This window comes from Capsicum annuum, chromosome 11 (genome assembly GCF_002878395.1).
Source record: "Capsicum annuum cultivar UCD-10X-F1 chromosome 11, UCD10Xv1.1, whole genome shotgun sequence".
NCBI classification, from domain to species: Eukaryota; Viridiplantae; Streptophyta; class Magnoliopsida; order Solanales; family Solanaceae; genus Capsicum; species Capsicum annuum.
Genome location: NC_061121.1, coordinates 3,272,065 through 3,299,153, shown reverse-complemented (window position 1 = coordinate 3,299,153; position 27,089 = coordinate 3,272,065). Strand labels below are relative to the sequence as shown.

The 27,089-nt window shown below is 35.6% G+C and overlaps 2 protein-coding genes across 6 annotated transcripts; one reads left to right on the top strand and one right to left on the bottom strand.

Annotated features, from left to right (window-relative positions):
- Positions 1-932: 932 nt before the first annotated feature.
- Positions 933-16,305, bottom strand: LOC107847313 (serine/threonine-protein kinase prpf4B). 5 transcript variants are annotated; one of them, XR_007047065.1, is made up of 16 exons: positions 15,738-16,305; positions 13,540-14,723; positions 13,258-13,436; positions 12,625-12,827; positions 12,324-12,392; positions 11,321-11,393; positions 10,321-10,477; positions 9,955-10,246; positions 9,708-9,822; positions 9,406-9,569; positions 9,133-9,207; positions 8,598-9,015; positions 8,096-8,160; positions 7,672-7,724; positions 7,541-7,568; positions 933-2,949 (listed from the first exon to the last, which is right to left on the bottom strand). XR_007047065.1 is itself a non-coding variant. In XM_047399354.1 (12 exons), exons 1-12 carry the CDS (start codon positions 16,077-16,079, stop codon positions 8,827-8,829), a joined length of 3,042 nt encoding a protein of 1,013 aa, XP_047255310.1. In that variant the 5' UTR covers positions 16,080-16,305; the 3' UTR covers positions 8,341-8,826. The 5 variants fall into 5 exon arrangements, 1 of the variants encoding a protein (XP_047255310.1); XR_007047068.1 differs by having other exon boundaries at positions 7,672-8,160; XR_007047067.1 differs by having other exon boundaries at positions 933-7,568.
- Positions 16,306-17,567: 1,262 nt separating this feature from the next.
- Positions 17,568-24,700, top strand: LOC107847314 (dihydrolipoyllysine-residue acetyltransferase component 4 of pyruvate dehydrogenase complex, chloroplastic). Its single transcript, XM_016691502.2, has 6 exons — positions 17,568-18,640; positions 19,677-19,868; positions 19,975-20,062; positions 20,165-20,235; positions 20,326-20,409; positions 24,342-24,700. The coding sequence occupies exons 1-6, from the start codon at positions 17,834-17,836 to the stop codon at positions 24,444-24,446; spliced, it is 1,347 nt and encodes a 448-aa protein (XP_016546988.1). The 5' UTR covers positions 17,568-17,833; the 3' UTR covers positions 24,447-24,700.
- The last annotated feature ends 2,389 nt before the right edge of the window (positions 24,701-27,089 follow it).

Here is a 27,089-nt window from a genome sequence, read left to right as displayed (position 1 = left end):
TAGACTTCGTATTGTATCCTTATTAATTAATTTTCTTCACTGTTTCCTCCTTGTTTGTATCTGAAATTGTTACACTTAAGTCAAGAATCTTTCAAAAACAATCTCTCTACCTCCACAAAATAGCGGTAGGATCTTTGTACACTTTACCCAGCACAAAATAGCGGTAGGATCTTTGTACACTTTACCCGGCTCAAGCCTCGTAAAATTTTACAAGGTATGTTGTCAAAAATATCTTCACAAATTCTTGTATTACTAAATCAATACTCCCCACATTGCAAAACAATGAGCTATTTTTTAATGTTCAAAATAAATTAATAGTTTATTTTTCAAGACATAATAGAAATTTCTAACAATTTTATCCTTTCATTTATTGAGGTTTTTAAATCTATATTATTTTAAGAGAGTAATTTAAAAACAATTAAAAGAGCAATAGTAAAACGTAACGTACAATTTGTCTTAAAAGATTTTTCTTTAAGGAGTGTACATAACAATTCAGTTATTTTAGAAAAGGAGTAATTAATTAATATACGTACTCACCTCTTTTTATGATTTAATCACCAATAAATTAGGAAGTTTCATCCAGAAATCTAAGAAACTTCAGGTGCACCCCAACACAAATAAGACGTGAAATTTTTTTTCAAACCAGAAAGTGTTAATTTGCTTTTGGTTAGGAAAATTTAACAAATTATAATTTCTTAACATTATTGCATTTATAGACTCTAGACCTTTCTTTGTTTCCTCATAATAATTTTGCTTTCAATCACTATACCTCAAAAGAAATATAACAATAAAACCTCCATAAAGCTTTTACTTTTCTATGTTGAGGAAATTTTTTGGCCTGAACTTTGGTAGAGTCAATATTATTGTCTCCAATGTTAATAAGACTTTGGTCCCCTAACTTGTGATTTAAAAAGAACTCAACACAACTTGAATCAATTGTGAGAAACAACAATATAGTATTACGGAATTGTGAATCGTCAACAAGTACAGTACAATGTCGATACAGATCAGTATTAGACCACTTAAATCACCAAAACTTGAACAAAACGAAATACTTATTTAATATGAGTTATAGAAAAACTCCCACTGCATTGTCCTCGTGCTTGTGAATATGGTTAAATACTCCCTAATCACACCCATATTTACTAATTACACATGTATTAGTAGGTGCTTATATTATGTATTTATATACATATTTCTTTTAATTTAATACTTGCAGACCGTTAAAGTTGGCAATTTATTTACAAGGCAGCAAAAGATCTCAAAAGCTTCTTCAATAATAACTCGAAGCTAAGAGAAATATGAACTGATACTCATATTTTTCATAGAATAAGTGCGAACATCAATAATGGACCTGCCCAAATAGAGACTCACGAACTGAACCGCACACTACTAACGCTACAGAATCCTGACAAATGTGATGTGCTAAAATATCGAGTTAAACAGCACATCCAAGTGAAAGGCAGGTATTTTTCATCATTAGTGCAGCACACAATTGTAGCACTGATTTAAGTAACCATTAAGAGAGAACTTTCCCCAACTTCAAGTGAAGTTGCAACAAGCTAAAATCATGAAGCAATAAGTTCATTACTAGCATCTGAACCGGATCCGCAGTTTTGCAAGTAATCAAGGCAAATGATATGATAATTTAACAATCTATGAAAAAGTCGACAAACACTCAACCCTATACTACTAACAACCATAACCAGAAAACATAATGCCACTAAGTAATACAGATACTCTGAAGTGACCATCAAGAAGCTAGGAAAGAATGGTCAGAGTGATTGAGCAACAAACAATTTAAATAAATCCTTGGACATCACAAATACGAAGAGCAGTGTTGCACTAAGGTCCCACAATCACAAGAACAGCAGACAGAGAAGTCAAGACAGACAGTAAATGCAGCTGAAGTATATTTCAAGGCATGAGTGAATAGAACAAAGCCGAATAGACAAAACTGCAAAGGCAGCAAACTTCCATTCAAATATATTTTTATAGAATTACTTCACAATACAAATTCTTTTGGGTTGCTGTGAAGCTCAATTTTTTTGACAATAGCAATGTGGCAAGTTTTTGTGCTACTCCAGTTAATAGAGCCTAATTATTAGTATATAATAAAGGAAAGATCCAAATTTGTCCTTATGGTTAGAAGTTCAGCTTTCGAGCCCCAATTGTAACAGCAAGCTATGTTGCTCATACTCAAAAAAAATGTCATCAGGGGCATGTCGGATCCTTCAAAAGTAGTGCATTTTTGGAGGATCTAACACGGGTGATGCAACATTTTTGAAAAGTCCAAGAAACTTAGATGGCGAGGACATGGATGACCCCCAACTTTTAAAGGAGAGAAAAGTTGGACCATTTCAACATAGATCAAGGGCAAAATTGGCCCTCTGGTGCTTCTTACATATCCAAAGTAATGATGGGTAATGTCACTTATTATTCAATAAAAAGTGATTGGTAATGTCAACCGATTAATATACGCGGGTTTCCAAGAATTCTGAATATTTTACATGAAAACAAAACGCAATTATCACCCGTTCAAAATTCGCAACATGAAAAAGCCCAAATTGAGAAAACCAAACCAAAATAATTTTCGGTTTTCACTTTTATCAAACAAAAACAGAAAAACTGAACTGGGTTTTCCAAAACGGAAACGGACCTAATGCCCACCCCCTACAATTAATAATGTGCAAACATAGAAAAATCCAATCAAAACTACGATCTAACTCAAGCCTTTACAAAGTGCCATCATTTAAGAATCTAATCAAAACTAAGATTCAACTAAGCATTACATAGTTTCATCATTTAAGCGAGAGAATATACACAGGGAAGAGTACCTTCGCATTGCTTGAAGCATGTCTTGCCCTAATCTACTCAAAACCTAAGCAGCACTTCACCCTTTGGTAGCACTTAAGTACAGGCATGTGTCCCATCGCTCGTGGACTCTCTCTTTAATGAGCATCAATACAACAAAATTTAGTTTTTAAAATAATCTTCATTCTTAAGGACGTTATGAATAAAAAATTTTGTGATTAGGAATACGAAACTAGAAATTTTTGATTGACAGTTTTATTTCATCTCGCACAATAAAAGCTTTCTCAAACCATTTTACCAACTAATTATTGGCAGTGTTTATAATTTTCAATTGCATTATATTGATAAGTTCCTAACTAGTGCCTTCCTTCAATCACAAAACCTAAGGTGTTAGACCACAAATGACATCTTTTTTTGAAAGATCCACAACACATTGTTCGAGTAGTAAAGTGAAGAATGTATTATAACTCAAAATGAAGATCCAATCAAGCATCATTGCTTCAATAGTCAGATAAGTCACACAATTGACTCGCCATTAAAGAGGTAGGTAGGCCATAAGAGCATTGAATTGACGTGACATGGAACAGTTACAACTTCCTGAGGACATGACCCTACACAGGTATGGAGGACGCGAATTAGGCTAGAGGGCTAGTGTGCGTGAATGAGTTGTAGCCAGTAGATAGGAGTGCTTTGGTGTAGCCGGGTTAGTAGTCTTAGGATTGTGTACATAGGTTAGAGCTTCTAGTTAGGAGGGTTTGGGTGTGATTTGTTAGTGTTAGTGTGTAGAATACCTTGTGGGTGTCTTAGTTCTGTTATTCCATCTTGTTTCATGTTTTATTACGACTTTGTTTACTGTCCTTTGTCTTGAGCCGGGGGTCTATTGGAAACACCCTCTCTACTTATTCGGAGGAAGTGGTATGGACTCCTTACATTTTACCCTCCCCTGACCGCACTATGTGGGAATACACTGCATTTGTTGTTGTATTATTTTTGTAAAAGAATTTGAGCGTTCAAACCAAAATCTTGAACATATGGGTGGAGCGGCCAGAGTGCTATAAACACCCTTTGATTACCCTTACACAACCAATAAAGGAAGTGTACCACTCAACGCCCTTCTACACGTGTAATTCTGGGGTTTACATGGGCTTTGGTAGAACTTTGTTTAATTATATTGCTTTATTTTGACAAATGAATTTAACGGGGAGAAAAATCTCAATGAGACAAATTAAAAGAGAAGGGCCAAAAGCGAATGAATACAATATAATAGCAGTAGTAAAAATGAACTTTCAAAAGTTCGGTTATCACACCATGTGAAATAATATGAGCATCCAACCAAAGCATTACGACAGACTATGGATATTCATAGTTACCTATAACATTATAGACTCATTTGGAAATTCTTACACAACCAATAAGGGACAAGAATTTCTTTTGAAACAACCTTCCGCACGAGTAGCCCAGTTCTAGTGTCTCTTACTGTTTTCATTACTCTTCTGTTGTATTTCATGGAACTAGAGATGAACCTAAGGAGAGACACCATACAAGAATGGACTAAAAGTTGAGGGAGAGTAGAGTCAAAAAACTGAAAGTGGGTCAGGGGCAGAGAATGTGCAGATTTAACAAACTACAAGATAATTTTGAAACAAATTAATGGCTCAATGCACGGAATTGAACAAGAGAGAAATGCAAACCAAACGAACAATAGAGTAATACCAACTGTAGAAACGAGACCATGTGAAAGAATCTAAATACCCAACTAAATATATTTCAAGTTACGAAAGGAGCAATCCAAGACATCAGTAACCGCTCTACAAACCCCAGACAATCAATAATATAGAAGGATTTAACCAAAAACTTAAGGCAATGAGTAGTTAAGACTACTTTGCAAGAACTCGAAACCAAAAAAAGCCAAGATATGAACAAAGAGCCCGTTTGGATAGGCTGAAAAAAAAGCGGCTGAAAAAAAAGTTCTTTAAAAGTGCTTTTGAAAGTGTTGAACTTATTTTAAAAATAAGCAGTTAAGTGTTTGGATAAAAGTGCTGAAACTGAAAAAAAATTATTGATGAGTTTGGTAAATAAAGCTTTTAAGCACTTTTTTTGGTCAAAATGACTAAAATACCCTTATAGTTGTTAATAATATATAGAGTTGATTATTATTAATTTTTATTGCTAAACTGATTCAAATTTAAATTAATATATATATATATTAAAAAAATATATTTTCATGAATGACTATGCACTAAAAAAAAAATTTTCTAAGAGTTTAAGAGTTGAATGTTTGTGTTTGAAAAAAATAGTTATATATTAAAAGATTATTTGTTTCTTCATGGTTACGTTAAGATTTTGTATCATTAAGGTGCAATTTACGACACTTCCATTTTCTTATTAAACTAGAATTGTTGCTTTTAACCTTTGAGGGTGTAAGTTGCACACGTAAAGAATAGAAGCCACTTGAGATGGTTTGTTTATGTGTTACGTAGACCTCCATATGCTCTGGTTCATAGGTGCAATGCTATTGGGGTTCAAGGTTATAAGAAAAAAAGCGAGGTAAACCTCAAAACCCTATGGAGGGAAGTTGTCTGAGAAGACTAATGATCCAGTGAAATCAAACATGCGTGTCTTAAGTATTTGGATTGAGGTATAATAGTTGTTATTCTTGCAGGCTGCATATCATCACCTAAGCTGGTAGTAACTAAGTAGAAAGGAGTAGTGAAGGAGAATTAGGACTAAAGGGTAAAATTGGAATAAGTAATAATTACAAGGGATACAAAGGTAAGTTATTTGGTCAACTTAAATAGATTATAAGTTCCAAAAAAAACAAGTTAGGATTTTGTGATTCTTGTTTTTGGCTTAAAAAAAACCAAAAATAACTTTTTTTAAGCAATTAGAAAAATTGCCACACACATTTTTAAGCAAAAAGCAACTTATAATCTATTTTGACTAGATTATAATATCTTCCAAACACCCACAAAGTGACCAAAATAAGCCACCTCTTTAATAAGTTACCAAAATAGGCTAAACATAATTTATTACGTTTGACCCTTTTTTGTAACGGTGCTTTAACGGAGATTTATAATTAAAATGAACTTTTTGTAAAATGTAAGAAACACAAAAATAAAATTAAAAAAAAAGTGCATTGTCAAATCAACAGTTTTATCTCAACTTGTCAAATCGTGTAAATTGTAATAAAAAGTTACAAGTTATATAAATAGTTTCACCAACCAACCAGTCCCCATCGCCTTACATTTCTTAGTTACAAGTTATATAAATAGTTTCACCAACCAACCAGTCCCCATCGCCTTACATTTCTTTCTCTTAGATGTTGATAGTGTAAAATTATTTACCTTATTCGTGTATATATAATGTAAATCTAAATAAAGTGTCATACCTCCTAAACAATTTTATACCACTTTTAAGTGTTTTGAGGTCCTGTACCATCAGGTTAGATTGAGCTACAAAAATATGTTACATTTCATAACAAATTCAATAATATAATATTAAAAAATAGAGTAATAATAAAATATAAAAAGTTAAATTGTATTAATACTGTAAAATTGATTTATGTTGTCGGTGAGGTAAGCATATAAAATCACAATTTAATCCTATGGTTCTTGTGAGTGTGCCAATGTACAGTAAATTTTTTCATTCAAACTATCTACACACAATAAATTTTTTCATCCGCTTGGTAGGTCTATTTATATAAATTGTAATAAAAAGTTACAGTTTATATAAGTTGTAACTTTTTATTACAATTTACACGATTTGACTAAAGTTTGTTGATTTAACAACACACTTTTTTTTGGGGGGGGTTGTGTCAAACGTAATAAATTCTTACGTTTTACAAATAAACGTAAGAATTTCTTACGTTTTACAAAAAGTTATTTACTGTAGATCTCTGTTAAAGCACCGTTAAAAAAAATGGGTAAAACGTAATAATTTGCTACGCTTAGCCTATTTTGGTTATTTATTAAAGAGGTGGCTTATTTTGGTTCTTAGTTCACTGTAAGGGCTTATTAACCGAGTATACCAGGGAGGGCACTGTAACACTTCTTTTTAATGACAGTAGTGTCCAGGCAAACTCGTGTGTACCTCAACTAGTCTACCAGATACTACCTCCTAACAACATAGATATCGAGTAGTTCTACCACGAGGATTAGGAAATGGGAAGAAATCACTTAGCGTTCTTTGCCTCCACACTGTCATTGACCATTAGGAGACTCTAAGTTGCTCGGACTATTAAACCCGCATGATTCAAAGGCATGGCAAGTGGAGAGCACCATGCAGTAACACTCCCACACATTCCAATGAATTTCCCTCCAAATCTTTTCATCCAAGGTAGAAGGTTCCAATCAGTTGGCTTCAAGAACAATTGAAGGCAGACCATTTCCTGGTGCTTCAACAAAGACATGTTGTAGCTTAGACTGATACTTCATTCTTGCCGATCAAAACCTAAACGAATCACAGTCTCTAATTGCACTTGCTTAGAGGAGCTACATCTGCACGTGAAGTGTCCAGAAAAGGGACAATTGAAATTTGAGATAGATTTGATCTACAATGGCCAATTTTATTAGAAGAACCAGATAAGAATTTGAATCCGCCTCCATATAGGTCATTTCCATGGATGATTAACAAACGTTGAATGCAAGACATCGATAGAAAAATATCAGGTTTTCAAACGATACCCACCTACCACACCAAAGACACAATGAAAGTCAAGGATACTTACTAGAACTGCAGATGCATGAAACCACACCCTAGAAAGACAAAAAGAACCCATTAATACCACACTTCTCAAGGGGATGTAGAATAAATTATTCTTAATGAACAAACAGCAAGAAAATAAAATTGACAACTCACTGGGAAAACTCTCACTTCAAGGCTGGCATCTGATCAACTCCAGTCATACATTGCTCCAGGATGACCATACCATGGATCAGATGCAATGCAACTTATTAGAAAGTGATTTTATAAAAAGGATTTAAGAAATAGAAGAAATAAGAATGACTCAAAATTATTTTCGGAAAACAATGACCCCAAATAGAATAAGAACTCCAGCTCTTGATAGCTTTACTATTCTATCCTAAGGAGGCTCATTAACAAGCCACCCTCAGGCATGCATTTTGCAGGCAAGACCAAATTGAAGTCCAGAAATCAGAACTTCTCAAGGAAAATTAAAATTAACACAGAAAATTCACAAATTATGGCTGATGTTAGATGAATCAAGAAGATTCACAACATTTAAAGGGTGTCACAGTAATTCCTAACAAACAAACCAAGGTACCTTCTCCAGGGTGCCTTTTAAGCATCTAAATCACTGAATCTTGCAGCAAAGCCCTGGTAGATATCCTGAAGGAAAAAGTAAATTAGACTTTCCAGGACCCGAGGATTCTGAACAGTATGTAAAACAAAGAGAGGATACACAATTAAGAAATAGGCCTGAAAACTATGTAATCCCACACAAATAAACAATTAAATCAGAGATTTGAAGACAAGAGGTCAAGAAAAGTAAAAAGTACAGAAAGGGACTAAAACGATAAAAGACAGATCCCAAACTACATTCAGAGTGAACAGATACTCAATAGTGTTTATTTACAGAGATATATGAATAACCATGCTTCTGTCAATATCTATTTTGGCGCACAAAGTTATTCTCCACTCTCAAGACGTGTGTCCAAAGTACCACTTGAGACATGATCACTATTTAAAAATTCAATGAAGGTCTTTATAATGTCACCATCAAGAATTAGTACAGAAGGAAAAACGCCTTTGGCAAGTTATCTTACGATAGAACAGAAAACATTCCACTGAAAGAACTGCCAAGATTTAGATCTCCCACAGTCAGCAATCTTCTCTGCAACTTCAACCATGCCAAGCTCCGAAGCACTTAACCCAGGATAGTTGATAAAAACAGATAAAGCCCAATGATTAGAGAACTGAATATAAACTATATGATCAAAATGCACTAGTGTCTAGTGCAACAGCATGCCCCTAGAAGAAAATCATCGTTGTTGTTCACTTGCCCGTGATGAATGGATGGCTCAATGCCTGGGAAACTGTCATTCTCTTTTCTGGATCTAACACAAATATTCTCTCCATAAGATCCTTGAAGTGAGCCAACATCTTTGGGTCTTCACCTGAAGAACCTGAAATTATTGAACTGACATCTTTTGGCTTGATGTTAACAATCAGCTTCCTCATAGCCTGCAAAAGTATATAAGTGCAACCAAAATTTAATATATCGAAAGTTTATCATTAATGACTTATCAATGTTTGTTTATCTAGAAATGAGAAGACAGGCTAAAGTCTACAAGAAACAACCTTCTTTGTAACAGGATCCTCATCGGTGGCAAGAAAATTGAGATCTTGGTCAAAATGTTGATCTGTAAATGCACCCTGAAATAAAAGAACGGAGAGAATTATTGTTTCCATACTAACTTTATAATGTCACTTATTAAAAAAACGTGAAAAGGCTATAAAAGCAGCACCTAATGCAATCACCCAGAATTGTCTGCAGCAACTATTAACCAGGATAATAACATCAAATCATAAATATTCCTAAAGGGTATAATACAGAGAATGTCTAAGACGAACCTTTCTAAGCATCTTTTTTGGAAATGGACCTTTCAATTCCATATGAAGACGAAGCATGTCATTATTAGTTGGACCTGGAAATAACACTTTTCCAGCATAAAGCTCAAACAAACAGCAACCAACTGACCATATATCCATCGGATGATCGTACGACAAGCCAAGAACTGCACAACATGACATAATACAGAACTTAATCAAACAAAACCACACATTCATGGGGAAGTCCCAAAATATAAAAAGCAAAAATTGAGAAAGGGAAGTCCCAAAAATCTAAAAAGCAAATATTGAGAATAGATGCTTACTGATCTCTGGGGCACGGTAAAAACGGCTCACGAGGTATGGAGTAATTTCGTTTTTTCCAGCAAACATAGCATTACCAAAGTCGCAAAGCTTCAGCACATTTTTCGCTTCATTTACCTAAACAAGTAAATATAGAGATGTCAACACACATACAATTTATGGGAAGCAAAGTAACACTTCCAGCAGATGTGAAGTGGGAGAATTAGCTAGCCCACGGAAAGATGAAGATACTCAAAACATTTGACTTACCAACATGTTGTCGGGTTTAATATCACAATGAAGCACACCACAATTTTTTAAATGCTTCAAAGCAATGAAAAGTTGCTTCGCATACGTCCTCACAGCAGTGAGTTTGAGTCCAATGTTACGTCCAAACTTCTTCAGAACCTCACGGAGGTTCATATGAAGAGACTCAAAAACTAAACAGAGATGATTCCGGTATTTGAAGCTAGAAATAAAACGAACACAGTGACGCTTGTCTTCAGGATCTGCACCAACTAGCTTCTTCAGTATGACCAACTCTTCCATACCTGCTTTATACCTAAAAAGGACAAATACAACATAATTAGGCAACCAAGGCAACCAGAGATGTGGGGAAACTAAAAAACTACTTACATTGTTTCATTATTGCGTATCATTTTTATTGCTACTTCCTCGGGGTCACCAGGTCTAGCCTTGAGATCTTTAGCCCGAACAACAGTAGAAAAGACTCCTTTACCATGAGCAGCAACAATCTCATAATGGCCATCAAGAATTTCTCCGAAACGATAACCTGCAAACCAACAAGTAGACATCAACTAAGACATCGATAACCTAAAAACGATAGGAAGGCGTGGAGGACGCAGATTAGGGTAGAGGGTTAGGGGGTGGGAGTGCGTCGGTAATAGTAAGGAAGCGTTCTTTTGTGTCTGGAGTTTCTTGTTCATGTTCGTGGTGTTGTGGCTGTAGTATTATCTTGTGGCTAGCAGTGTTAATTTCTTTTGCATACGTTACTAGTTTATATGCACTTACCTTTTGTGTTTGTTATACTGTTATCGGTCCTAAGCCAGGGGTCTACCGGAAACAGCCTCTCTACTTCACCTGAGGTAGCGGTATGGTATGCGTACACTCTACCCTCCCAGACCCCACTATGTGGGAATACACTGGGTATGTTGTTTGTTGTTGTACCAAGCACAAGGGTGAAACAACTTTCAGCAAAAAAAAAAAATCAAACTTTTTGATAACTGAGATATCCCTGAGGGTCGGTGCTGCAAGGTTCTGAACTCGATGGATAATGGGAGAAATGGAATAAATGGGAGAAATAATATGAACTACCAAAAAGATAATCTCAACTTGAAATTTAAAAAAGGAGAGTTTTTTTTCCTTAATATTTTGTGTCATTGGGCCTGAATAAATAGCACTATTATAGTTATCCAACAGAAGTAAAAAGAAAATCAGTCATATGTTAATCAAAATTTATCAATCATCTTCAAAAAACAATTAACACAGAGAAAGGCTATCAGGAGCAAAAATCAAGGAATATGGGACCAAGTATCAGACGTAGCAGCACTATCATCCTCTGAAGTAAAAGCTGAAATATGGAATGTCCAAGTAATACGTTAGATGAAATACTTACTATAATAACCTTCCGGATCATCCCAGTTATCATGAAGGCCACTGCGCTCAACTGCCACGCCTTCTCCTTTGCCCTGAAAGACGACAGATAAAACCAGATAAAAATTAAATCCGGGTGCTTATTAAGTAAACAAGGAAAGGACTTCCAATAAGCACAGTAACATATTTCCCACAGGTTCAGTACAATTACAAAGCAAGAAAACAATCCTCTTTTTCTCTCTTGTCGGGCAGACTTTTCCTTTGTTATTGTTTGGGCAGCATGGAGCAAGGAATTATACGGACTCGTACAATCCAGAGTTCTAATAATACATTACTCCTAGACATCACACTTTAAACTGAACGGTAATACAAAGTCTCCCACAGCTAAAAGATCCAGACATACTCCATCAGTATGGACAAAGAAAGCAGCTTTCAAGTCTCAGCAAGAACCATAATAAAGATAAAAGATATTTTGTCGTCATCATCAACGATTCACCGTTGTCAGTTTTTATTCAGCAGGAAAGCAAGTATGCTCACAGCACTGTCATCAAAACTCAGAAGCAAAAAAGTGCAAAAAAGCACTAAACGTGTGGACTTTAATGAAAAAAGGCGCAAAATGAAGAAAAAATACAAAAATATATGTTTAGTCCAAGACTAATAATTACAAGCATGAATAACAAAGAAATGAACAAAGAAATTCTAAAAAAAATTAGGATAACATGAAATATAAATTGTTTAGTACCGCTTCTTCAGAAGAAGCTTATAGCAAGGAAAAGTAGCCTTAGAGCCGCCTTGACTCACTAAAGCACACATTAGAAGAGCGAAACGCTCGACACATTTTGAGCGTCGCTTCAATTGATTTAAAAAAAAAAAAACAATGAGATGGCCAACATAAAAAGTGCTACATTGGATTTCCAAAAGTATGCATAGCCCCTAGTCTCTCCAGACATTAGAAGTCAACACAAGCTAAATCCAAGAATTAGCAACACAAAAACTCTGAGTAGGTTCCTAAGAAAGCGACTGACCGTCTTCCTGATGCCAGCAGGCGATTCTCCAAATATATCATCACAAAACATGTCAGCCGACCTCTCACTCTGCAAGGTGTAGTAAACGGAAGTCAATCATCAGAAAAAGCCAGCATTTAAGAAAAAGACTACTGGAGCAAAAGGCAAACTTAGACGCAAATTGCTGCAGAGGCTAAATCTAAACAAATGTAAGGAACAAGAATTAAGAACTTCCAGAAAGTAGTGCTGAAAGATAAAAAGAGTACCACCGGCCCACCAGAAAGAAAAATCTCATTTAAATCTCAATGGCATGTGAACACACCTTTGGAGTACCCTGTCCCAGTCCACCTGCTCCGGAAGCCTGCTCGTCAGCAATATGACTGCCCTGCAGAGGTGATTTCCCAACAGAAAATGTAGTCTCATCAACATGGACATCTGCACCATTGCTTTTACCATCAACCGACACTGGCACAACATTCTCTCCGGCTGCTGGCCTTTGAGTAGACTGATCCATATGAATCTCAACTAATGTCAATAAATGAAAAACACAGTTAGAGCCCAGAAACTTAACCCAGACATGCAGAGGACCAACAGATAATATCTTAGCATAAAACTCCAGAATGATTTACAGTCAATGCCAAATTTCATAAAAGCTGTGGCAACAGACTCCAACTAACATCCTAAGATCTATAACACACACATTTAAGAAAACAAATCCAAAATTAAACTCATTAAGCAAGCAGGAATTGCCACATCTTATATTCATGAATATGCAGACGAAACCTAAAGGTGCTTTACCTCTGTCAGGTTAAATAACTGAAAAACTAAAAACAAAACAGACCAACCAAAGACTTATCATCCACATAAAGGTCTAGAACAGGCCAAGCTTTAAACATTAAATACAATAAAACAGAATCGAATTATATATCAAGACATCTCAGGTCAAAGAAGTTACCAACGTCCCCGGATTGAGTAACTTGTTCTTTCTGTGTGTGCTTAATCTTATATTTTTCAAGAATAGCTTGCCTTCTCCTTCTGCTCTCCTCCTTAATTCTATCAAGTTCATCTTCTTCTTCCTGTTCAGCAAGCTGGAATACAACTTTTTCCTCATAATCCTCCTGTTCAACTTCATCTCTGCAATACACCAAAAATGAGAAAAACAAAAACACATATTAAAGAAATCAACTCTGCTGAAGAATTTCTGAAATTAAAAGTGCCTGGCTAGATTTAACAATACCTTCTAGATCTCTCAATGTCTGTCTCTACAGCATTTTGCTTCGTGTTCTCAGTTTTTATGTGATTAATTAGCCTTTCATTCTCAATGTCGGTCTCATAATGTCTACTACGTCTATTATAATCAAGACCATCATCCCGTTGTCTGCTGGACCTATCATTATATCTATCTCTATCTGACTCCCTACTTCGTCCTCTGCTTTCCCTATCCCTGTCCCTATTCCTCCTTTCCCTCTCTTCCCTCTCTTTATAACTATCTCTCTCCCTCTCCCTCTCCCTCCCCCTCCCCCTCTCATATTCTCGTTCTCTATCCCTCTCCCTTTCCCTATCTCGAGTTTTATCTCTTTCCCTCTCTCTGTCCCTCTTCCTTTCCCTCTCCCTATCACTCTCCCTTCCCCTCTCCTTATCGCTCTCCCTTCCTCTCTCCTTATCACTCCCCCTTCTCCTCTCCTTATCGCTCTCCCTTCCCCTTTCTCTAGACCACTCACGCTCCCTGCCTTTCTCTCTCACTCTATCCCTGTAATTCTCCATGCTACACTCCCAATATCTGTCGACACTCTCCCTGTTATGATACCCGTCTCTTGAGCGTCTGCTGTAACTAGAATTATGCTCTTTTTCCCTGTCCCTTGACGACTCTCGGCTTCCATGTTGATAGTCCCTGTTGTATCCAAGTTTTTCATCATCAATGTTACTTCTATATCTGCTTTCCTTCTCATATGCATCGTCTTTCTCATGAGACTTAGGTACAAGGAAAGACTCCTCCAAAACGCTTTTGGATCGTGATCTTCCTCTGGAGCGATCAGGAGACTTTGATGACCTTGTAACATGTCTCTCTTCATGGTGATCATCATAAGAAGATGATACCCTGACAGATTTCTTCCCAGCATTTTCAGGAGTAGAGGATTTTATTATTTGATCCTGTAAGTTACTTTCATCCTCGTTGTAGCTTTTTTGCTTTCTACTTTCTTCACCAGCAAAACTATCTTCTTTCCGTGTTTCAGAGTGCAACTTATGAAATTCATCTATGTAACTACCATTAGCTAAATGCTTGTCACTGGATTTCCTCTCTCCAGAACTATCAGTCTTTCTACTTTTCCTTTGTTCATCATGCCGTCCTGAAGCAATGGAATCTCCGTCAACTTTTTCCACATTGTCTGCAGGCCCTTGTCCTTGAGCTTCATGCAATTCCTACACAAGAAATATGAGCTAAATTAAACGAAAAAAGTACCATTCCCAACATTAGCAGACAGAAAAAAAGATTTAAATGTTAACAATCACAAGAAAGTTTCTTACTAATAAAAAGAAAGCCCTCAATCATCAGGACACGCCTAGAGTAACTTTGTCCCCAATGTAATAGTGCTGTATAGGATACATAATTCTCATGTCTGTTTTGTGCAACATACTTATTAATCACAGTTGAAACAACATTAAATTTAACACATCTTAAACACTGAAAATAGTAAAAGAAAAAATCCAAACACAGGCCCTGCTTTTGGTTGCTTAAAGTTGAAATGTGGCATTAAAAGCATTACTATTCTCAAAAACTAAACTAAATTGAATTGTTAATCTTCAAAAGGAACCTTAACAGCAACCAAAGCAGCCTTGGAAGAAAAAATAAATAAACACTAAAACTTATACAGCAATGAGAATCACAAGAGCACCGCCTTCAAAATATAAAATAGTAAGAAGTTCGAACACAAGCCCTTCATTTTAGTTGCTTAAAGCTGAAATGTTGCATTTGAAAACATATCTTTTTCCCTACTTAAAAAAACACATAATTTTTAAAAAAAAACTAAACTAAATTGCATTATCAATATTGAACAGAAAATCCTTTTTTCTCCAAAACTAAAAACTTAATTGCATTATCAATCTCACAAAAAAAGTTACTTTTTTCTCCAAAACTAAACTAAATTACATCATACAACCTTGAAAAAATTACTTTTTTCAAATCTAAGCTAAAATGCATCACCAATCTAGCAAAAAACTCCCCTTTTTTCTCCAAAACTAAACTAAATTGCATCATCAATCTTCAAAAACAGTTACGTTTTTTTTCAAAAACTGAGCTAAATTGCATAGTAAAACTTCAAAAGGAACCCTAACAACAACCAAACAAGACTTGTAAGACCAATATATATATATAAATAACAAAAGCACGAAATTTATATAATCCAGTAATAAAAATCGAAAGAAATCTGAACAGACCATGTCCAATTCATCTTCATTCCCCAATTTATCCGTCACGATATTCTCATCATCATCTTCGATAATTTCTCCTTCCTCCATATCATAATCAATCCCCAAAGTAGAAACACCTGTAACAGTACCAATCTTCACCGCTTCAATTTCACCTTCACCTTGACCCGTTTCCATTTTCTCGGATTTCGAATCGGATTTTTTGCTATGGTGACGGTGACGGTGGTGACGGTGACGGTGGTGGTGGCGGTGCTTACGGCGTTTCGACGGTTCAACGGTGCCGTTTTCTTCGTCGGAAGGAGGAGAACGGTGGTGCTTCCGACGAGAAGGTTCATTGGAATCGCTGGCCATTGAGAAGGAATTTAGGGTTAGGTTTTGTTGGAAAGCAATTCGGGTCTAAAGGAAGATCCGATTGAGCTAATGGGGAGTGTTATGGTGATAGAGAGAGGAGCAAAGGTATAATAAGGTGTAATTTGGAAATGATAGAAAAAGAAAATGATACAGATTGGGTACTGAAGTTTTGGAAATTGTATATAGATCCCGTAAGTTTATTGATTTGTTTGAAATGAAAGGGAAAAGGATGTACAAAAATTGTTTGGTTAGATGAATGTAGTCCTCTAAGGTCTATTTAAAAAAAAATGATGATTGTGGTTTTCAGATGTAACTTTGACATTTAAGATTGAGATCATTAAGATTTAAGACAAATTAAAAGAAATTATTTAATATTTATTATCTTTATTGATTTAAAATTACAGGTGTATTCTTTCTTTTTGTTTTATTTCATATTGTGATCAATATTTTGAGTATTGCTTCTCAATCAGCAAATTCTTCAACCATTGAATTGATTAATATACGATCGAAAGTACAATTCGTATAATGTGGTATCAAAATATGTAAACTAAATCAAAAGCAATCCCTAAACACCCACATCTCACTTCAATTACACGCATTTGCACAATATAGATTCATCTATAATAGGGTTGTGTAATGTACCCTCACCTGACCTCATATGTGAAATCACATTATATATATCAAGAGTTAATTATCTATGTTTATAAAGAAAAAAATATATTTTTACTGGATGTATCAAAAACTAATTATATATCTCAACAGATCCAAAACAAATTTTTTAGTGATTATGCAAAAAATTGAGATTCGCTTTAATTAAGCTCAAAATTATCGAAATTTATATTCTTTGCCCTTTAGTTTTTAAGTCACTTACAAAAAAATCCACCTCACCCCTCCTTAAACCGAACAAGCAAAAATATTAGAAGCTAATTATGTATCTCGACAAATTTAAAATTAAAATTTTCAGTAATTATGTAAAATATTAAAATTTGTTGTGATTAAGTTTCAAACAGTTGGAATTTATATTGTTTATCTTTAGCTTTTAGGGACCATTTGGTAGGAGGAATAAGGGATGATCAATCTCGAGATTAATTTTAAAATAAATGTTCTATTTCTATGCTGAATTATACACGAAATTGTTGAGACACACCTGAATTTTAGGAGTGTCCTATTACCCCTACACTAATTAAAATCATATTTTTGGCAACTTAGTGCCTACGTGGCGCGTATGAGGCACATCGGTAAATCAACACACTAGAGGTCCACGTAGGCGTACGTATGTGCAACGCAGGCATTAAGATTGTCAAAAATACGATTTTAATTAATTCTAATATTTAGGTGTATGCCAGCAATTTCGTGTATAGTTCAGGATAGAAACAGAATATTTTTTCTTAAATTTAAGATAAACTTATCTCATATTTAGTTGGAATAACTTATTTTAAAATTAATTATATTAGAATTATAGTATTATTTTTATCGTTATGAGGATAGATAACTAATTTCAATATGATTAATCCCGAAATTAGTAATTTGGGATAACTTGTTTTCGAGCCAAACCATCCCTTAAAGCCATTTAAACAAATACCTGCGTCGTCCCAGCCACAACCAATCAACCAAACCCAACAGGCGGAGAACTCAAAGCTAAACCCAACACACTCCCTCGTCTTCTCCGCCATTTTCCTTCTTTCCTCCCCATATAAATATCCCTTCATTTCGACAATCACAAAATTACACTCACATTTTCTCATTGATCTCCAATGGCATCACTTTCCTTCTCCGCCTCCCTCGGCGTCCGTCTCACCTCCACAGCTTCCACTCATAGAGCACCAACTACCTACAAACTTCCGATCATTCAATCGAAAATTCGCGAGATTTTCATGCCGGCATTGAGCTCAACGATGACCGAAGGTAAGATCGTATCGTGGATAAAATCAGAAGGCGATGTGTTGACTAAAGGAGAATCAGTTGTCGTTGTTGAATCGGATAAAGCTGATATGGATGTTGAGACGTTTTACGATGGGATATTAGCTGCTATCGTTGTTAATGAAGGTGAAACTGCGAATGTCGGTGCGCCTATTGGGTTGCTAGCTGAAAATGAAGACGAAGTTGCTGAAGCTGTAGCTAGAGGTAAAGGTAAGTTGGTAAAGGACGAGATTAAAGCTGAAGGAGGACAAGCTACGGTTGAGATTGAGAAGATTAAGAGGGTTGTTGTTGCAACTCCTAATGCGAAGAAATTGGCTAAGCAGCATAAGGTTGATTTGAATAAAGTTAATGGGACGGGTCCGTATGGACGTGTTACGTCTGAGGATGTTGAGAAAGCTGCTGGAATTAGTACGGTGTCGGTGCCGGCTAAGAGTGTAAGTTCTGCTGCTCCTGCTGCTGCTACTCATACTGTTCCTGCTGCTGCTACGGTTAGTTTACCGGAGATTCCAGGATCGACGATTGTTCCGTTTACTACAATGCAAGCTGCTGTGTCGAAGAATATGGTGGAAAGTCTCTCTGTACCTACATTTCGTGTTGGGTATCCTGTTGTTACCGATGCACTTGATGCTTTATACTTGAAGGTGAGTGATTTAAATTTGAGATCTCAATATTCCCTGTCTGGTTTTGATTTGGCATGGAGTTTAAGAAAGTAAAGATTGACTTTTTAATCCTATGACCTTAAAGTAAAGATGTATGTCATTTAATCTGGTGGTCATAAACATGTCATGTGGAAAGGTTAGAATTAAGGGGGTTGTTTGCGGGATAAGGTGGGATACCCCAGACTTAATCCTGGTATATATGATGGTCGTGCTCGTCTTGGATCTTGATGTGTACTTTTGGGTTGGTCAGGCTCATGCGACGTTGGCGTCAATTAGGAATGAATCCCCTACCTAATGTTCAATTGATCGAATTTCCTTGATTCCATTTGAAGGGAAACCTTTGCATGACTGGTAAAGTTGTTACCATGTGACTAAGGGTTGAACCCATAGAAATAGCTTCTTGCAGAAATGCAGGCTAAGGCTGTGTATTAAACCCTCTGGTTCAGCCCTTCCCTAGCCCCCCAGGACCATAAGCAGTGATAATTGCCATATGAAGACTCACTTTTGCTAGAGCTCCGAGGGGTTCCCTTAATCACGGCACTGCCCACGTATAGCAGGAGCTTTAGTGCAGTAGGTGCCCTTTACTTAATCGTGGGATATCCCACCTTATCCTTTCCAACTAGGGATTATTTTATCCCATCTCCCAGGAGGAATGAATTATTCCAAGGATTATGATCCCAGGACAATTTAGTTGCGTATCAAATGTGAGTTGCCAAAAAGGGAAAGAGACATTCTTTTTTTAAACTGACTAAAAACGAAAATAAGACAAAAATAAATTGAAACAGAGGTAGTATAAGTTGTACATCAAGAATTTTCACGTGCTTGGCCTAAGAAAAAGAGTAGGGTTGTGATGGACATGTTGCAGGATATATAATTGTGTTTTTAAATGAGATGGTCACACAACTTAACATAGACTATAATGTGATGCATAATTAAAATGTGCAAATTAACTGATATGAATTGGTTTCAGATTCAATGATTTAAACATAGACTATTTTGTGCTTGAATTGATAAACAGGTTAAGAAGAAGGGTGTTACGATGACTGCATTGTTGGCCAAAGCTGCTGCGATGGCACTTGCTCAACATCCAGTTGTGAATTCCTCTTGTAAAGATGGAAAGAGCTTTACGTATAACAGCAGTATAAATATTGCTGTTGCGGTGGCCATTAATGGCGGGTTGATTACACCGGTGCTTCAGGATGCTGACAAGGTAGTGTCACTAGCATTTAGTGTGATTGGTTGGTTTAAATAGTTACTGGTTTAGCAATAGATGTTAACCTACAGGTCATGCTTATTATTATCTCACGTTGGTGTAGATGGATCTGTATCTGTTATCTCAAAAGTGGAAGGAACTAGTAGAGAAGGCTAAGGCTAAGCAGCTTCAACCACATGAGTACAATTCAGGTTACTGTTATAACTAGATCAGTTCATTTTCGTTGAATTTGTACCTGAATTTCTAGGTTATGTTAAGGGAGTCTACCAACACGTTATGGTTACCAAATTCAGGGACTTTCACGTTATCCAACTTGGGAATGTTTGGTGTGGACCGATTTGATGCCATTCTTCCTCCTGGCCAGGTGAGGGATTGGATGTAGCTGTTTTCGGTTTGCGATATAATTCCGTTTTGTTAGGAAATAACCCAAACTTCAAAACTGAATGATGTTCAGGGTGCTATAATGGCTGTTGGAGCATCAAAACCGAGTGTTGTAGCTAATGCTGATGGGTTCTTCAGCGTCAAAAATAAGATGCTGGTATGTCTTGCATTCTGTTCCCATTAAGTGCTAGGTTTGATAGAAGATAGTTATAGAAGTGAAATTTATTGACTCGTATCAGCGCTTGCAGTATTTATATAATGTTGCTAGCCACTCAAAATCAGAACACTCGTCGAATTTTTTAAGTAAATTGTGGTTAAAACAGGTACTATTTCCCTTGAATTCTAGAAGTTGAAAACAAAGAAGAAAAATAAAAAATGATTGTAGATTTTCAAAGGTTCCACCTCCCTTTCATGTTCTCATGGCAAAAGCTACTTTCTGCACATCATATAATCAGTTTGACTTTGATAGTTTTTGGTGGTTTTTGTTTGATTCTTAAATGACTGCGTCATCCTTGTTGCTTCCTTTAGTCTGCTTACTTTATCCTTGTAAATCTTTCCCTTTTGTGATACGGTTTAATTGTTTTATCTTGTTTCCATAAGATCTCGTCTTGCTAATCTTTGAGAATTCTTGATATACTCACGATCTTTACGGCATATAGCAAAAAAAAGGTTTTGTAGATGTCTCTTGATATAAAGAGATTCTTGTGGGTTTCCTATATTTTTCCTGCGCTGCAGTTGATGGGTTTCCTGCACTTCTCGTGGTGTCATTTTTACTTTTAATTTTCTTATCATGATTGATCTCCATGGCGTATCCTTCATATAGATTTCTTCCAATAGTTAGTAATATCTATGAAGTCGCAAAGGTGGTCTAGTCCGGTAGTCCTTAGAAAGTGAGAAGCAAGTTGAAGACGAGTAATAGTTCTCAGAATGAGATTAATCTATTTGAGTTTCAGCGTACCTAGTGAACAAGTTAAACCATTATAGACAATTACAAGCTATAGAATTTTAAAAACATGGAATATGAGCATAAATTAAGCAACTCTCCAAGTGTTCCAGGCTTTCATCAGCTAGACCTTTGTGCATGTGAAGCTAATATATTTTTCGTCCACAAAGATGGGTTGGGAGATTTAAATTCCAACTGGGATCATGTTGATTAGCAAGATAAACATAGCTTTCCTATCAATTACTACGTGCTCTACGCCAGATGGTGCTAAGCAGGCCTAATGTGCAAAAAAATTTTCCTTTTATCCTCTTCAGAGTTGGCAGTTTTTTCTTTTATTTTAGATATTGGAGCTTTCACAATTACTTTTGGCTGAACTGTTATTTAGTATGCTTAGTAAATGTCTGGGATGATGGGATAGGAACGGTATTCTTTAAAGAGCAACTGGTTGGTGTTTTCTTGTACTTGATTAGTTTAAAATTTCACTTTGACAAGTGGGACTGGTGATTCTTGTATCTGAAGTAGTCCATATCGTCAATCACATCTGAACAAGTTACAAGTGCTGATGTATTTGAAACTTTTCAAATTAACTCAAGCCCAACAGCAAACATCACATACATGTGTCTCATCAATTTTTGGCTATATATGGATCGAAGGACCATGAATGGAGTCTAGAGAAAACTTTAATTCATGTGGTCCGTTCATAATCCTATAAATCATTGGGTGGGTGCAAGAACCTCAAAATGCAGACACGTGCAAGGGTTGATAATCATCAGAAACGCCAACAATCTGTGCTAAATGTGGTGAAGTTGGCTTCATTCTCCCTTGATAATTGCTATATTGTATATGTAGATAAGAACTTAGCGCTAATTTTTAGCTAATTCTTTGTTGATCCAGTACCAAGCACCCGTTCCTTGCAGCTCGAAATTACTGAAATACAATAATTTTTACATGCTGAGTTCTATGGGTTATTCTGCAACTTTCTGATTTGATACGTGATCTCCAATTTTGCGCCAACCAATCAACATAAAATGCTGATGAGATTTTTCTGATGGAACTTACCATCGTAACAGAAAAGGCTGTAGATAGTGCCTCTCTTCATGTGTCAGCCTGCTATGAGCTAGTTCAAGTTAACTTGGATCTAGATAGGGCTTGAGGTTCATTAACTTTGAAGCTTTTAGGCTATATTAATGAATATCCGACTAGTCTCCTGAGGTCTTTTTGAGAATTACTGTCGCTTCCATGGATTACGGTGGGTTTCAGTTCTAGTTAATAGCATTTCAGATTTTATAATGCCTGCAAGCCATGGTTTAAGATGATAGTGGTACTTATTGAATCCATCTTACATTTTAGTTTCCATTTTAAGAGATAAAGTTTGTTATTCTCTACTCATTGTCCCAACTCCCATCCATGTAACAGGAATCCAATATCAAAGGAGGCACTTGCCAACAGGATTTCTTTTGTCTCTAATGTTGTTTAAAAGTCTAAGGGAGATGTAACGACTATGAAGCCTCAACTCCGAACTAGCTCGGATCCTTAAATAAACAACATACCCACTTTAGTCCCACAAAATGGGGTTTGGGGAGGGTAGGTGTACACAGACCTAAGCGATAGAGGGACTGTTTTCGATGGACCCCCGGCTCAAGGAAAACAGTTCAAAGCAGTTTGGATCCTTAAAATGAATTCTCTATAAAGTGGACTAGTTATAAATTGACTACTTTTACACTGGTCATCAACCTATTGCAACCCTTATCCTTTATCCAGGGTTGGGACTGGCAGTATGAGCTCACATAGATTCCAAGATCATACAAGTGCAATAAGAGATGCACTTCATGAGCCTCTAGAGATAATCGTTCTTGGCATGTATTTGTGGGATTTTATCCTTAGTTAATGTAAGCTATCTTTGGACTTAAGATTGGTTTGGTTTGTGGTTGGTATTGAAGGAATTAGTTTTGTTTTTTTGGAATGTGAATTTGGATTTGATTTCGAGAAATATTTGTGTTCTGAAACATATCACCCAAGCACAAACATTTTAGATGCTATCATACTGGTGAAGACATACTTAAAACCGTCTAAGCATTTTATTCTTTACTAAATGTACTTTCAACTATCTAAAAAAACAGTTACAGAAAACAAATTGCCAGAAGCAATGCAACGATCATCTCAATTTTTTTCCAGCCTTGACGAAAACCAACTAGAGTTTTTTCCCAAAAATCAGGTCTCCGAAAATCAATGTGCCTGGACTCAAACACATCAGAACTCTGTTTGCTCCACTAATGTACTTCACGCTCAGATAATTCCACCACTCTTGGGTGGGTGGATCTCTTGAGCCTTTGTGTTACTCTAAGAGACCTTTATATCTCACATTTTCATCTAGTCATAATGCAACCAGATATAATATATAACCTTGCTGAGTTACCTATATGAATGTGTTATCAAGAATGGTTGGGTGTAAGGTTGCGTACACACCACCCTCCCAACAGTGGCGATTTTCATTAAGGGGGTTCATAAGTGAATATAAAAACTAATCGAAGGGGGTTCAACATCTAATATATATACATAAAAAATAATTTTAACCATGTATATGTAGTATAATTTTCCGCCGAAGAGGATTCGGATGAACCCCATTAACCCAGTGGCGGAGCTACACTGCTCCCCAGACCCCCACCTGTGGGATTTCATTGGGTATGTGGTTGTTTTTGTTGTCGTCTTGGAGCCCACCTTTCCTCCCCCGTCATTTCCTTAAACTGGAAAGGCTGCCACCTCTTGAAAGTTATTTCTGTATATTTCCCTTCTTTGTCTTCCTTCTCGGGCTTAAAGAACAGCAGCTGTTGGTAAAAGTAAGACCGAATAGCTACCTCATTTCCTTAAACTGGAAAGTTTGCTACCTATAGAAATTCCTGTTGTACATTTCCCGTCTTTGTGTTCCTTCTCGGGCTTAAATAACAGTAACTGTTGGTAGAAGTAAGACCGGATAGCTACTGATAGTGCTTCTTTAATCATGTAAATAAGTGCTAACATTTTTTTTTCTTATGGTTGAAACCCTGCTATTGAATTCTTAACCGAAGTCTTGTATGACTTTTTGTAATCAAAGTGTCGCTCTCATCATCATAAGTTAAATTCATACTTCACATTTGATTTTTTTACAGGTGAACGTCACAGCAGATCACCGAATTGTGTATGGCGCGGACTTGGCAGCCTTCCTTCAAACGTTTTCCAAGATTGTTGAGAATCCAGAGAGCTTGACAATGTAGATGGAAGCTAAGACTAACAAAGAGAAGAAAAAGCTATATTTTTTGCTGCTCAAACAGATTGGTACGCGTTGCATACTGATACCGTTGGACAAGTGCCATTATCAATGTTGTGCTAAAAGTTTTTCCTGTTGTTCAAAGTGAGCCTAGGCAGTAGAATTTTGGAAATTTATTGCCTCCCGTTTCGCTGATTCCCTTTCTTTTGTTAAAAGAAATTGTATTTTTCTGGATTTCAAGAGTGTGATTAGTTTCTTAAAGTTGGAGGTTCAGGTTATTTTAGCACTATTAGGTTGCATGTTCAGAAGTTGTGCAGCAACAACAATAACATACACAGTGTAATCCCACAAGTAAGGTTTGGGGAGGGTGGCGTCTACATAGCCTTACCCCTACCTTGTGAAGGCAAAGGGGTTGTTTCCGATAAACCCTCAACTCAAGAAGTTGTGCGATTTGACCAAATTTGCCATGAAAAAGTCCAGCACCTAAATTTTGTTGCATTCAGGTTTTGGCCATGAGTGCCAGCATTTGAGTAACATCGCTTCTCTTACATGTAAGTTTGCATTGTGTACCGGGTTTTAGCCCCTATTCGCCAAAGCACTAATACCGTAGTATGTAAAAGATTCAGTCGAACCCCTTCGAACCATGTAGGTGACATTGTTTAATTCCCCCTAAGTTACCTAACTATGCTCTTAGTATAACTTGGTTGGTTAAGCCTTCATCTTTACTTTGCATTTCCCAGAACCTTTAGGTGCTGTTTTGTTTTCTAGGCCTATTCAAGTTTGTTGCCACAACATACTATAACCTTAAGTAGTCGTTTGGTATACCGGATGGAATAAGTAGGGATATTTCATGAGTTAGGATATCTCACGGGACTATTTTATACCACCCTCCAGATATATGATATAGTAATCCCACCATTTTTTAGCAAATGGTGGGATAAAATAGTCCCGAGATTAGTTTACCTTATACTAAACATGGGATATAGGTAATACCAAACTTTATCCTGCGATTGTTTTCCTTATCTGGTGTACCAAACGACCCATTTGAAGTTATCCTTCTGAATAACTTCGATTGTTTTCATTCTTAAAAAAGAAATCATTCTCAAAAATAACTTCTAGTGTTTGCTCATATATTTCTCAACCTTATTAGATCGTCATGTAACATTTATAAGAAAAAAATTAAAATTTTAGATCATGATCTAATCATCTAATGTTTTCACATAAAATTTTCAATTTGCACTTTCGGTTGTGGTCATTAGGGTACGAAAATTGCAAAAGAAAATAAAAAGTAAAGTATATTTACTAAACAATTATTTCAAAAACGGACAACTAAAGTTTATTTACTAAACAACTATTTCAAAAGGGACAACTGGTGAAAATAAAAAAGGAATAATAACATAAACATACTCCTTAACTTATTATATTTACACAAGTCTCCATCTTTTCAAAGTAACTATAAAAAATTTAACTAATTATATATCTTCTTTGAATGTATCGGGAGCTACTTATATATCTCGACAAATTCAAAATCGAAAAAAATGTATCGAAAGTCAATTATGTATGGAAAAAATGTATCTTCGTTGAATATATCGAGAGCTAATTATGTATCTTGATAGACTCAAAATTGGGTTTTTCAATAATTATATAAAATATTGAATTTTATTTTTTTTTTGTAATTAAACTCCTCTTGAGATTTATATTATTTATGTCTTGATAGATCAAGCCTCCTTTGTTTCTTGTTTTTAAAGCCAGTCCTTTCAATCAATCTCTGACTACTCAGTACTGCTATTGATGCGAGTTGAACCTATTTTTCCTCGAGGCATAAAACTCCATGAGGTTATCTAGATTGACTATATTTTATAATCAACTTGATTAATTATTTTTCAAAGATATAAAGTTTTCCTATTATAACTGGTTGTTCAAAGGGATTTTTTTTGTCCTTCCATCAAAATTTTGCTTCTTGATTTAGACAATATTTATTTTTTAAATTCCTTTTTGGTTTAGGATCTTCTATATATATAAAAAAATATTATTGCATAATCTCATTCATGAACTTTATCTAGAGGTATGTTTTTTAAAATTTTAAACTGATTTTGAAGTTTACAATAATAAATCATGTATTTGTTGATAAACAATTATAAATTGAAAAATTTCTTTGTGAGTTTTGTTTATAGTATTTCATATACAATTAGTTATTTGAAATTAAATTATTTATAATTTTGGACAGATTATTTAGATAGTCGCATTTTGTCACAAGAAATTGGTTGGTCATTTGGATTCATGATAATTAGTAATGAAATTGACTTATTTATAATTTTGGAAATTATTTGGATCGTCGCATTTCGTTACGAAAAATTGATAGGTCGTTCTAAATGCATAATAATTAGTTATCTTATTAATTAAAGCTTTTTTAATCTATGCTTTATGATTAAAAAAACTACGTGTACTACGTTCTGAGGATTATTCATGAGATTAGGTTTTTAGGAGATTTGATTTTCTGATAATTTCCGTGTTTCTTTTTCAGGTGAATATTTTTTAACAGAAAATTAAACGAAACAAGTATGTTGCCGTCGAATTAAGTAATCGATAAAAATCAAAGATTGATAACTTGACTTTTTATAGTGTTTTTTTCTTAATTGATATTTTCTCC